Consider the following 13,958-nt stretch of genomic DNA (forward strand, 5'->3'; position numbering starts at 1 on the left):
GGACCACTCCACGTGACCAAAGGAAACTCACTTGCACCAACATTCATCCATTGCATGCAACCTTCCGGCACAATGCATGCATTGCATTGCATGTATTAAATAGTGGACTCTGCACCGAAAAAAAGCAAACTTTGGGTGACACTTCTTTCATCTCCTGCTAACCATCTCATCATGGCTGCTAGCCAGCGACCTAATTTTTTCTTACGATCTCTTTCAAATGGGGGACTACGTGGGAAATCCCCCAAGTTTTTTGGCCTAAAAGACGTTGCGCATGAGTGACAAAAATGAACTATTAATTTCCAGGGAGGCTAGAGTGTTTATCACTTACCCTTCTCCCAATTTTGATATGGATACGCTCTCCAACCCCGGAATTCCTGTTTTACCTCAAATGACTGCAGGGTATATCAACTGTGTGGTGAAACAAGGAGATGATCTGAGGTGCAAGATGATTTTTTGTTGGCCGCAGGTGAGAGATGTCCTTGGCGTGGGGGTGGGTCATAGTCTTCTATTTTTCAGAATCGTTACAATTTTTAATATGTTTTTCTGGTAGTCTTTTGTGGCAGAGGCCCTCCATAGGACCCAAAAAAAAAATTGGTGCAATTTAATCCTAAATGTTTCTCTTTGAATTTTCAATGAGATCATTTTGCCCAAAAAGGTAAAAATATTGTAAAACATCTAATTTAGATTGCCATGGAAAAAAAAGTTTTCATATAATGGAAACCTACCGAAAGCAAAATATTGCAGAAGTTCAACGGAGTATAATCAAGTAATGAATAAATTACACTTGGTGATTAATATATATCAGAATCTACATGTAGTTTCATTTTCCTGCAAATTTACTGCTGAACGGCTGTATTGAAATTTCTTCGGTGACAAAAGAATGATAATAGTAATAGATTATTATCGAAGACAATTTGAATACGAATTAAGACACCGTTTTTCATGTTATTTTCTTTCCTTTCCACATGGAAACTCAACTAAGCTCAGGTTACGTATGAAAGTTGTCGCGCCTCATTTTTTGCGATGAAAAGGAGGTGTTTAGAAAAGATGTGTTTGTTATTTGAAAATAAGTGAAAAAGGACCTAGAATGGAGCTTTAAAGAATGCGACAGTTTGGGTCCAAAATTTAGTCTAAAAGGGTTTTTAAGGAAAAAAAAGTGTCACCACTTGGCATTGAGTTTGGGGTACCAAGTCACCAAAAAATATTTTTTGATAAAAATAAAATAAAATAAAACTCTTTTTGATAACTCCAGGTCTTTGAAAAAACAAGAGAAAATGAATTCGGGAGTCACGATAGAAGAAAGGGAAGACAAATGTTCAATTGACTCAAACCTAAGGCACCCTTTCAACCTAGTATAAACTAGTTGCATGGTTTAGTTAAAATTTTCTCTAATCTAACCCTCAAATTTATCACGTATGAATGTTTCCTACATGGATGTAAATAAAAACGTTGAGAGGGACAAAATGTGCATTCAAGGGTTTAATTGATACCAATCGCATTAATTGCGAAGACAAAACAATTCCTTGAAGGGGTCACGAGTATGGGAATGATGAAATTAAAAGAAAAGAAAAAAATTAACTTATATACGTAGGTATAAGTGCTCAAAAGAAAAGGAAATGCAGCATAATGGGTATGGGAGACAAAAACTCATGGCATAATTTTCTTATATAGGGATTAATGGGGTATTTAAACTAAAAAATTATAATCACCCATTTCTCATGTTTGAAGAATAATTCTCCTAACATAGACAAGCAAATGAACTAGTTTAAATGAGATGCAATTCTAAATGACATGATTCATACATATAGAGGATAGAGGGGAGAGGATAATATAATAGGCAATATCATACAAATGAAAAAAGATCCTAAAATTAAAAAATATGCATGAAAATGTAATGAATATCACACAAAAATGAATCTAACGGACGAACAATCTAAGGATCTAGCGTTGGACTAGCCCATTTCTAAAAATCCTTACTAGCGTTGGACTAGCAAGTAAACGGAGGGAGAAACCACAACTAGCGTTGGACTAGTGTGGTGACGCCATGCATTCTTAATACATAGTACAACAAATAAGGCATAAATTAAAACAAATAAACACATAAGAACATTTAGCACGTAACACGTAAGCATAATATCTAGATGCGAAAATTCTAAGGAAAGCGGATAAAGCATATAACACATAAGCCACAAAAACACACAACCTACCTATTACAGCGGGAAGCCTAACTACAATCTAAATGGGGAAAATATGTTAAAATAAATCTAGTTATTCTATCTATTATATTTTTGAGATATTTAAATGCCTCTCAAATAATTATAAAAATCAACTAAACAAATATAAGAAAATTTTGAATGAATATTTAAATCAAATAAATAAAACATATAAAAATATATAAACACATAAGAACACGTAAGAGCGCATAAAAGCACGTAATTGACATTTAAATAATAATTGGGGTACCTCCCTTTTGAAATGGTGACTAAATGGAGTCAAATTGCCCTATTTATACTCAAAATGAACAAAAGAATCATGACGCCAATTTAATTGAAAATAATAATAATGATAAAAATACTAAATTCACATTAATATGTCAAATATAAAGAAACTTAAGAACATCTAAAAATTAATAGTTAACTATACTCAAAAGTAACATAATTAGCTATTAAAGAAAAGAAACAATCATAATAAAGAGAGTTGAAATTCACTAGGGACTAAATTGAAAAAATTGAAAAACTTTTGGCGTAAAAAAATAAATTTACAAAGTTTAGTGGCCAAAATTAAATAAAAGATAAAGTTTAGGGACTAAAGTGAAATTAATTTAAGGACCTGAGTGAAAGAAATTTAAAATGTTTTGGGCCGCAGTAAAACTACTCCAAAGATCAGGGGCTAGAGTGCAAATTTCAGTTTCTGATTTGGGCAAGAAAAGGCCATTGGGCCATCATTTTTATTTATTTGTGCCGAACACTACCTAAACCCAGCCAAAAGTCCAAGAGAAGCGAGCATGGGTTCTAACCTTCTAGCCCAACCGAAACCCAAAAGAAATAAACCAAATCTATTCTCAAAACCCAACCAAAAATAAACACAAGCCCACCAAAAAAAATACATCAGCCCAATTCTCTTTTCTTTCTTCTCCCTCCCCTTTTCTTCTTCTTCTTCCCGGGCAACCTGAAGCTTCTTGCAGCTGGTGGCTACGCCGGCCTCCGGCAGTAGCGCCGCCGGTCGCCGGCGAATTTTCCGGTCGCCAAATTTTCTCAAAATACACCTCCTCATTCGATTTTTCGCGTAAAATCCGTTTTTGAAGTTAGTTTTTGCAAAAAAATGGCCCGAAAGTGACCAAAATGACAAAAGACAGCCCAGTTTTTATTTTTTCAAAATACCATATCCTTCACTACAAATTATAAAAATTATACCATAATACTCATTACAACTTCTACAATACAACTATGGTTTTAATTTGACAAGAAAACAACATAAAAAGGCTAAATTAAAGCAAAAACAACCCCTAAATGAAGAAAAATACTTCAATGCCTTTAAAGCTCAAAAACTCCAAAATATTTAGATAACCCAACATTTTCAAACCTTCACTAGCAAATGGTCATCTATTTTGACAAAAAAAACATGCACAATGTTCAGCTTTTAATTCGTTTTCCATTTTGGCATTTTATCAAACAATTAACATGCATATATAAAAACCATTCTTCTTTTCCTAGTTTTGTTCATGACCCATCCCAAAATTCAGCAACCCAACAACCAACAAATCCAGCAAAATAAAGCAACAAAAAAAATCAACCACACATACATTCAATCTAGTTAATTAAAAAAGAAAAGCTGGGAAAAAGGAAGAGAAGTGCCTCAATGAAGAGTTTGGTCCCTTGGCCAAAGTTTTTGATGAAATTGGCAAACTCCAATAGCCTAACCGATCGCTGCCTCCCTTTTGTTGTGTGCAAGTGTGTTGGAAAAATATTGGGAGAGAGGAGGTGAGGGTGACTCGGGTGTATTGGTGTGTGTTTGTGTAGTGGGAGTGTGCTGGAATTTTTTTTTTTGTTTTTGGGAAAGAGGAAGGCCGAGAGAGGGAATTGAGGGAGATGAGGAGAAAATCTGCTAGTTTTTCTTGTTCCCTTTTTTCTTCCCTTCTTGTGTCTGATGGTCTTGTCTGTTGGGAGCAACAGAAAAGGCCGAGAGTCCAATGGAGTGGAGAGTGCTTCCTTTTTTGTTGTCCCTCTTGTCTTGTGAGGGAGAGAGCCAAGGGATGTATTTTGAGCCAAAAAGTGGAGTTTGTGTGTTTTGTTCTTGTTCTTGTCTAGAGCGGAAAAGAAAGAAAGGGCCGAGAGAGTTAAATTAAGAGAGTGGAGAGTGCTTCTTGTCCCAAGCCAAGAGAGAGCTGAGAGGGATGTCAAAAAAGTCAATGGAATCTGGTTGCCAAAAATGATTATCCTCACCAAATGACAAGAAGGATCCCTGAGATAACATGATGGATTTTTCACCAAAATGAAAAGAAAAGTTCATGAGAATAGAGTGTAAAAATGGGTTAATTGTGGTTTTGGTGAAACAAAATGATTAGGATGATTTTTGATTTCTTGATTTTCTTTTTTTGTTTTGTTTTTTTCTCTTTTCCTAAAACAACCCTGCAAAAATGAGAAAAATACACATTAAAACGTAAGAAAATAAATAACTCATTAAATAGAAAAAATCCAAGAAAATATTAAAAATTGACAAAAATTTGGTGTCTACAAAAGTTGCAGTGCGAAGATCAGCAATGCCAATGGATTCTGTATCCAGATCCATAACAAGTAGCACAGCATCAATCATTGCATCACAATGTAAAGCAAAGTTTCCAACTTCTTTATTCTCCCTTTCCAGCATAGCAAGGTTGTTAGAAGGGATCTTCAGGAGTTGGTCCATGCAGCATTCAGTGTCGCTAATAATTATGGCCAGGTACGGTATCGATATTGGACCACTCTACGTGACAAAAGGAAACTCACTTGTACCAACATTCATGCATTGCATGTAATTTTCAAGCACAATGTATGTATTGCAGTATATGTATTAAGTAGTGGACTCTGCACCGAGAAAAAGCAAACTTTGGGTGAAACTTCTTTCATCTCCTACTAACCATCTCATCATGGCTGTTGGCCAGCGACCTAATTTTCCTTACGATCTCTTTCAAGTTGGGGACTACGTGAGAAATTTTCCAAGTTTTTTCGCCCAAAAGACGGTGGGCATGAGTGACAAAAACCAACTATTAATTTCCGGGGAGGTTAGAGTGTTTATCTCTTACCCTTCTCCCAACTTTGATATGAATGCGCTCTCCAACCCCGAAATTCCTGTTTTAGTTCGAACGACGGCACGAAATATCAACTGTGTGGTGAAACAAGGATATGATCTGAGGTGCAAGATGATTTTTGGTTGGCCGCAGGTAAGAGATGCCCTTGGCGTGGGGGTGGGTTAGACGGTCAATTTCTTCGGCTACCATGTACCAACACAAATTGTGTTGGTGATTGTGCGGGTAAATTAATGTCAACTCTACATTCCTTACGTTTTCTCATTCTTGTGGGTTGAAAATCTTATCAAATTATATATTCTCCAGGATGGACAAGGGGTAGCAGCTGGAGCAGCTGGTGAAGACTGAAGTTAGTAAGTTTCGGATTCTACCGTTTAAGATAAAGCAGCTTTTTTGGTTGTTCCTTAATATTTTCAAAAGATTCTACTTCGCTTGTTTCGAGTCGTAGTCTTCTATTTTTTAGAATCGTTACAATTTTTAATATATTTTTCCGGTAGTATTTTGTGGCAGAGGCCCTTCATAGGACCCAAAAAAAAAAGAATCGATGCAATTTAATCCTAAATGTTTCTATTTGAATTTTCAATGAGATCATTTTGCCCAAAAAGGTAAAATGTTGTAAAACATCTAATTTTAGATTGCCATGGGGAAAAAAAGTTTCCGTATAATGGAAACCAACCAAAAGCAAAATATTGCAGAAGTTCAACGGAGTGTAATCAAGTAATGAATAAATTACACTTGGTGATTAATATATATCAGAATCTACACGTAGTTTCATTTCCTTCAAATTTACTGCTGAACCGCTGTATTGAAATTTCTTCGGTGACAAAAGAATGATAATAATAATAGATTATTATCGAAGACAATTTGAGTACAAATTAAGACACCGTTTTTCATCTTATTTTTTTCCCTTTCCACGTGGAAACTCAACTAAGTTCAGGTTGCGTATGAAAGTTGCAGTGCAAAGATCTGAAATGCCAGTGGATTCTGTATCTAAATCCATAACAAATAGCACAACATCAATCATTGCATCACAATGTAAAGCAAAGTTTCCAACTTCCTTTTTCTCCCTTTCCAGCATAGCAAAGTTGTTAAAAGGAATTTTCAGTAGTTGGTCCATACAGCATTCGGTGTCGCTAATAATTGTGGCCAGGTACGGTGTCGGTATTGGACCACTCCACGTGACCAAAGAGAACTCACTTGCACCAACATTCACCCATTGCATGCAACCTTCAGGCACAATGCATGCATTGCATTGCATGTATTAAGTAGTGGACTCTGCACCGAAAAAAAGCAAACTTTGGGTGACACTTCTTTCATCTCTTGCTAACCATCTCATCATGGCTGCTAGCCAGCGACATAATTTTCCTTATGATCTTTTTCAAGTGGGGGACTACGTGGGAAATTTCTCAAGTTTTTTGGCCCAAAAGACGGTGCGCATGAGTGACAAAAATCAACTATTAATGCCCGGGGAGGCTAGAGTGTTTATCACTTATCCTTCTCCCAACTTTGATATGGATGCGCTCACCAACCCCGAAATTTCTGTTTTAGTTCGAACGACGGCAGAAAATATAAACTGTGTGGTGAAACAAGGAGATCATTTGAGGTACAAGATGATTTTTGGTTGGCCGCAGGTGAGACTTGCCCTTGGCGTGGGGGTGGGTTCGACGATCAACATTTTCAGCTACCATGCACCAACACAAATTGTGTTGGTGATTGTGCGGGTAAATTAATATCAACTCTACATTCCTTACGGTTTCTCATTCTTGTGGATTGAAAACCTTACCAAATTATATTTCTCCGGGATGGACAAGGTGCAGCAGCTGGAGCAGCTGATGGGGCTGGTGAAACAGCTGGGGGAGCTAGTGAAGCATCTGGTGAAGACTGAATTTAGTAAGTTTCGGATTCTACCATTTAAGGTAACGCAACTTTTTTTGGTTGTTCCTTAATATTTTCAAATGATTCTACTTCGCTTGTTTTGGTTCGTAGTCTTCTGTCTTTTAGAATCGTTACAATTTTTAATATATTTTTCTGGTAGTCTTTTGTGGCAGAGGTCCTCCATAGGACCCAAAAAAAAGAATTGGTGCAATTTAATCCTAAATGTTTCTCTTTGAATTTTCAATGAGATCATTTTGCCCAAAAGATAAAATATTGTAAAACATCTAATTTAGATTGTCATGGGAAAAAAAAAGTTTCCGTATAATGGAAACCTACCGAAAGCAAAATATTGCAGAAGTTCAATGGAGTGTAATCAAGTAATGAATAAATTGCACTTGGTGATTAATATATATCAGAATCGACACATAGTTTCATTTCCTGCAAATTTACTGCTGAACCCCTGTATTGAAATTTCTTTGGTGACAAAAGAATGATAATAGTAATAGATTATTATCGAAGACAATTTGAACACGAATTAAATACCATTTTTCATCTTATTTTCTACCCTTTTCACATGGAAACTCAACTAAGCTCAGGTTGCGTATGAAAGTTGCAGTGCAAAGATCTGAACTGCCAGTGGATTCTATATCCAGATCCATAAAAAGTAGCACAGCATCAATCATTGCATCACAATGTAAAGTAAAGTTTTCAGCTTCCTTTTTCTCCCTTTCCAGCATAGCAAGGTTGTTAGAAGGAATTTTCAGGAGTTGGTCCATGCAGTATTCGGTGTCGCTAATAATTATGGCCAAGTACGATGTCGGTATTGGATCACTCTATGTGACCAAAGGAAACTCACTTGTACTAACATTCATGCATTGCATGCAACTTTCAGGCACAATGCATGCATTGCATTGCATGTATTAAGTAGTGGACTCTGTACCGAGAAAAAGCAAACTTTGGGTGATATTTTTTTCATCTCCTGCTAACCATCTCATCATGGCTGCTGGCTAGCGACCTAATTTTTCTCCCGATCTCTTTCAAATGGAGGACTATGTGGGAAATCACCCAAGTTTTTTGGCCCAAAAGACGGTGCGCATGAGTGACAAAAATCAACTATTAATTCCCGGGGAGGGTAGAGTGTTTACCACTTACCCTTCTCCCAACTTTGATATGGATGCGCTCACCAACCCCGGAATTTCTGTTTTCGTTCGAACGACGGCAGAAAATATAAACTGTGTGGTGAAACAAGGAGATCATTTGAGGTACAAGATGACTTTTGGTTGGCTGCAGGTGAGACTTGCCCTTGGCGTGGGGGTGGGTTCGACGATCAACATTTTCGGCTACCATGCACGAACACGAATTGTGCTGGTGATTGTGCGGGTAAATTAATGTCAACTCTACATTCCTTTCGTTTTCTCATTCTTGTGGGTTGAAATTCTTATCAAATTATATTTCTCCAGAATGGACAAGATGCATCAGTTGGAGCAGCTGGTGGAGCTGGTGAAGCAGCCGGTGAAGACTGAAATTATTAAGTTTCGGATTCTGCCGGTTAAGATAACGCAGCTTTTTTGGTTGTTTTCGGTGTTATTTGTTAAAGCTTGATGCCCTGTTCTTGTGTTTTCTTGCAGCAAGTGTGGCTGGTGGAGTTTCTAGAAGATGCCCTATATTAGGAAGAAAAAATAAAAGAAATTGTTTTGAGTAATTTGGTCCAAAATTCAGTCATTTTGTTCTTAATTGGGTTGCTATTGTATGGACAATATCAAGTGTGGTTTTAATTAATGTCTATTTCCTGTTCCAATTCTTTTTGCTGTTTGCTTAATTTTTGCCAATAAATATAACTGCCTCAGGGACATAAATTATATTGTGACCTGACTAATTTTTGTAACTGGACTCATGACCAAAAAGAATACTAATCAAAGATATCCGAAAAAGCAATATGGGAAAAGGGCATATCTTATTCTTATCCGAACTATAATAAAGCCAAGGCTTAAATCCGTGTAAAAGGAATGCTGAATCTTGGTCAGTAATTGTTGGGACTTTAAGGGCCCTTTTCTTCATTATGCTTCATAGGAAACTTAGAAAAACGGTCCCCAGCTGTGGTGGTGGTGGTTTAGTCGTAGCGGCAGTGGGAATTTGGCTGGTTGGCTTTGTCTGGACAGTTAGATACATATAATATGATGGTTACCTACACCACTAATTTCTCTTGGTGGGTGAATTTATAAACGCTGTTTCTTGAGGTGACTGAACTTTCTGTGGGGAAAAGCACTCCAGAAAATTTCATTGGTTGGTTGGTGGTGGACTGAAGCTTTGCTCTTCCCGGCTTGTAAGTGATTATAACATAGTTGTTGCCTTTGTTTAATTTTCCCTTCCTTTGCCTCTGATCATATATCCCTGTGCCCCTCAGGCCGGTTAGCAATTTTGCATTTTTTATTACTGAAAAATTGGCAAAACTGTTGCTGTCTTGCTGACCTATATTTGGCCTTTTGCAGGATCTCAAAGGGCATCCTGGAAGATGAAGTTTTACCAGATGAAAAAAGGTTGGACGTTTCCAAAGAGCATCCCTTTCAGATTCAGTGCCTTTCAGGTACTGTTAAGAACCAGATTTACCTCTATCGTCGATGACCAAAAACATGACATTTATCACTTTCTAGGCTATTCCTAAACAACATGTATATGCAAAGATCATAATGGTTTGAAAAATTTTTTAGTCTCTTAATCATTTGATTACCTCTCACATGCAGGCTAAGCCAATGATATGCCTTTGGAACTTGGTGTTATAACAGATGCAACAAAAACTAGAGAACAAATAAGAACACTATAACAGTTTTGGGAGAAATCAAATTTTATTAGGGTTTGGAACGAAACAGAGTTATTTACAGAATGAGTATAAGGTGTATATATATACAACCAAACAACCAAACGGACTAGACCCGAAAATATGTCCAAAAACCAAGATCGAAAATAAAACAGACACGGTAACTACCCTGAACAGCTCAGTGAAAACGCAGCATAGTCGAATCGCCATAGGTCGAAGACCTGATTCAAGGCATCCCAACACTTGGAAAGATTCAGCATGTTTAAACTTGAAGATGACATTAATGTCAGAGTCTACAAATTCAAACTGGTGCTAGGGCATATGATGAAGTATAGGATGATGAGAGATACTTTTCTATCCTATGGATGGCACGTGGATTAAAGTTTCGGTTTCAAGACATACTAAGAATTGAAGGGACAAATAAAATCATACTCCATGTATTTTTTTCTTTTTTTGCTATACAATTCAACAGAGAGGAGACGAGAGCAGGTCCAAATTGCAAGCACAAAATTGTCATACTATAGTGACTCGCATAGAAACTAACAACGGTTAATTAAAAAGTCGGAACTGCCATACTTTAATAAGAAAGAAAACAAGGGCACCATCATTATGGAGTCAAGAAACGCCACAAAATAGTTTAGTGTTTAGATAAACTCTCATCTAGGGCTCTGCGTGTCATTTTCAACAACAATTAGAACTCAAATTTAACTCACTAATCGTACATTGTGTAAGGCAAAAATATAGGACTGCTTAATTTTGACAAGTAATTAATGGAGGCGTAAACAGTCAATAAGACCTTAGTTATACAAGGCCACTTTTACAAAATGCCAAAGTTAAGTTGCTTACTGGCTCTGCATGTTTCACCTTCTTCTTTTGGAATAGAGTACTAAATGAAAGCGGATTTGTGATTAAATAACACAAGGATTTAAAATTTTAAAAGACGAGAGAAAAAAAAATTGGCATTGTCTACCAGAAGTTTCGTCTAGGGCCTAGTATCCATTTGCACAAATAAGGTGATTTGAACATACAAAAACCTCACTTGCTAAATTACATTTTTCTCTGGGATGTTCAAATACAGCTCTCTTTTTGGACTTGTCCAAAATCAAATTTCGCCACATTTATCTCATAATGGCAATATTATTATTTTGAAACATCATAATCGCAATATTATTGAGTTACACTTAGAACCCTCAATCAATCAAAAGCGAGTCCCTAGCCTAAATAGTAGTTGTAGTGTTCCTAAGAAAAATTGAAATCGAATTTGTGAGTGAGTAAATAATGGAGGGATTTAAATGACAAGGGATAAAATTGGGACATTAACCTTATTATGGTAATATTTCTAAGTGATACTCAGAATCCCCAATTAACTAAAACTGAGATCCTAGCCTAAATTGTAGTGCTTTACTTTCAAAATTGTCCTTTTAAGTCTCTCTATCAACTGACTCATAAAACACCAACAAAACCACCTAAACTTTGAAGCAAGAATTTCTTTGAAACAATATACGAAAGGACAAAAAATCTTGGAAGCAAGTTTACATGAGAGAGGATCTAAACGAGAAGGCATAAAATTGGGACACTCAGCTTATTATGGCAATAATATTTCTAAGTGATACTCAGAATCCTCAATGAATTGAAACCGAGATCCTAGCCTAAATTGTAGTGCTTTACTTTCAAAATTGTCCTTTTAAGTCTCTCTACAGATTGAATTGGCTCATAAAACCTAGCACAGTCACATAAACTTTGAAGCAAGAATTTCTTCAAAACAATATACGAAAGAAAAGAAAAGTTCTTGGGAGTGAGTTTAACATTGAGAGAGGAAGATGGCAGAACTCCCAATTGAGATAGTGACTGACGTACTATCAAGGCTTCCTTTGAAAGCCTCTTCAGATGCAAGTGTGTCTGCAAGACATGGTGCAACTTACTATTGGATTCTTGGTTCGTGAAATTGTGGGAAACTAAGTGGAGAAAACTCCGTTTCTTTTACGTACAAGATTTAGCATGTTCCCGTGATGGAAATCGCTGTACCCTCCAATTTACATCCGCAGATGAAGGCCGTAGCATTGTGCAAGAATTCACCAAGGAAGGAAAATGTTGCAGGGGTGGAGGAAACTACTATACGGGTGGAGGACGGAACATGGTGTTGGTCCCCTGCAACGGCCTACTGTGTATTTACAAAATATACATCTTACGTGGGATGATTGGGCCTTTTTATTTATGTAATCCTATAACTCACCAATTTGTAATCCTCCCAGAGTGCTCTCCACAAACATGGGGTCATGCAATTGGTTTTGGACATGTACCTTCTACGGGAGAGTACAAAGTTGTAAGAATATTCACTGCAGAATTTGTGCACGGAGACGACATAGACGGTGATTTCGGTTGTGAAATCTTTAGCATTAAACGTGAAGGCAATTATTATTCATCATCAGATTCTTGGAGAGTCATTAATCGATCCAAGTGCCCATATCCAATGCGTAATACCGCTGTTTTTGTTAATGGACGTCTTCACTGGATAGTCAATACTGACTGTCCTTTTCCACCAGATCATGATAATGCCATAATTTTCTTCGATTTGGCTAGTGAAACTTTTGGGTATGTCCCCCATCCTCCAGATTACGAGCATGAACAAGAAAGGTCCATTTATGTGTTGGATTTGGCAGGTACCCTTAGCCTACTTAAGTTTGAAGAGTATGAAAATCTGATTCGACTATGGATGCTTGATGATTATGACAAAGGCATCTGGACCGAAACACATTACATCATGATAGACCCTCTGCCTTGGGAAGACGATATAAGCTTTAAATTTATGGTGGGCAGGGAATTATTGATGGCACCTTGGCATTGTAAATACAGACTCTACTACAACATTGACACGCGAACTTTTAGAAGAGTTGAAAAGCCTGAGCCTGCAGGATCTCATGGGTGGACTTTTCGATACTGCTGGGAAAGCTATGAAGATCTGATGGAAAATCACAAAGTACTAGCATTATGTTAGGAATCTTGGTATTCTTTTCATTTTTGTTCCCTAGTTTATCTATTTCTGCTTGTACTTTTTTTTTCCCTCCTTTATGAGGATAGCAATACACTTTTTGCCTTGTTTAATATATATTTCAATTCTTGTATTCATAAATATTTTTGCCAATTTACTTACAGATCATAGAGACATGAGTTGAGTTTCTAGCTAGCCGCAACATAGGTAAATTGCATATAATTCCTTGTGGCTTTTCATGTACCCACATGACTTGCATATAATCCGCTATGTTTTCTAAGGATTAGAATTTTATGCAAACTCAAGAAAATCAAGGGAAAACTTAAACCAAAAAATTATTTGAAACGATAAATAAATCAATACTTCAATGTATTGTTCCATTATTGATCCAAATTTTAGAGTTGACAACTAGATAGACAGCCAGAGTTTTTATCTATCTTTAGATACCCCACACCCCTTCTTCATTTGCTGGCCTTCTCCTTAGCATGCAGATCAGAAAAGTAGCCCTTAGGATTGTTCTCAAAGCCAGTCCTTGATATATATGCTCCATCACCACCAGGAGCCTTCATTAGATCATTGTTGCCACCTTTGTTAGTCCCATCAAAACTGCTATTGCCACCACCAGCTCCTCCACCTACTCCAGTTTCTTTGCTGCCATTTTTGTTATCCATCCCAAATGCCCTTCAACCTTAATCGCTAAAAGAATAGTTGTAGTAGTAGCAAATAATAATTTTGATGCTGATGTATACTTTGGTTAGAAGATGAGGGGGATTTATATGGGCATAATTTGATTAGGATGGAATTAATGGCTGCACTTGAAATGATAATTTTTTCTTGTGAATTTACCAGTCAAATGCATGACTGCATGGGGAGACTACTTTGACTACACTGATTTTTTAGCGTATGACATTCAATTCAAGTAATTTGTCCCCAGTTTTCAAGTTATTGGGGGTCATAACGAAACCTCAGAATTATGAATGCCGTTCCCTTGTAGT

The 13,958-nt window shown here is 36.8% G+C and overlaps 1 protein-coding gene across 1 annotated transcript; it reads left to right on the plus strand.

Annotated features, from left to right (window-relative positions):
• Positions 1–11,794: 11,794 nt before the first annotated feature.
• On the plus strand, positions 11,795–12,969 carry LOC140016773 (F-box protein At3g07870-like). Its single transcript, XM_072070572.1, has 2 exons — positions 11,795–11,909; positions 12,020–12,969. Exons 1-2 carry the CDS (start codon positions 11,795–11,797, stop codon positions 12,967–12,969), a joined length of 1,065 nt encoding a protein of 354 aa, XP_071926673.1.
• The last annotated feature ends 989 nt before the right edge of the window (positions 12,970–13,958 follow it).

This window comes from Coffea arabica, chromosome 1e, assembly GCF_036785885.1.
Source record: "Coffea arabica cultivar ET-39 chromosome 1e, Coffea Arabica ET-39 HiFi, whole genome shotgun sequence".
NCBI lineage: Eukaryota > Viridiplantae > Streptophyta > Magnoliopsida > Gentianales > Rubiaceae > Coffea > Coffea arabica.

Excerpts from the sequence above, each read along its gene's own strand:
- LOC140016773 (XM_072070572.1), top strand. The coding sequence starts at position 11,795 with ATGGCAGAACTCCCAATTGAGATAGTGACTGACGTACTATCAAGGCTT. Across the intron at positions 11,910-12,019 it reads AACTTACTATTGGATTCTTG|ATGAAGGCCGTAGCATTGTG; the intron begins GTTCGTGAAATT and ends TTACATCCGCAG.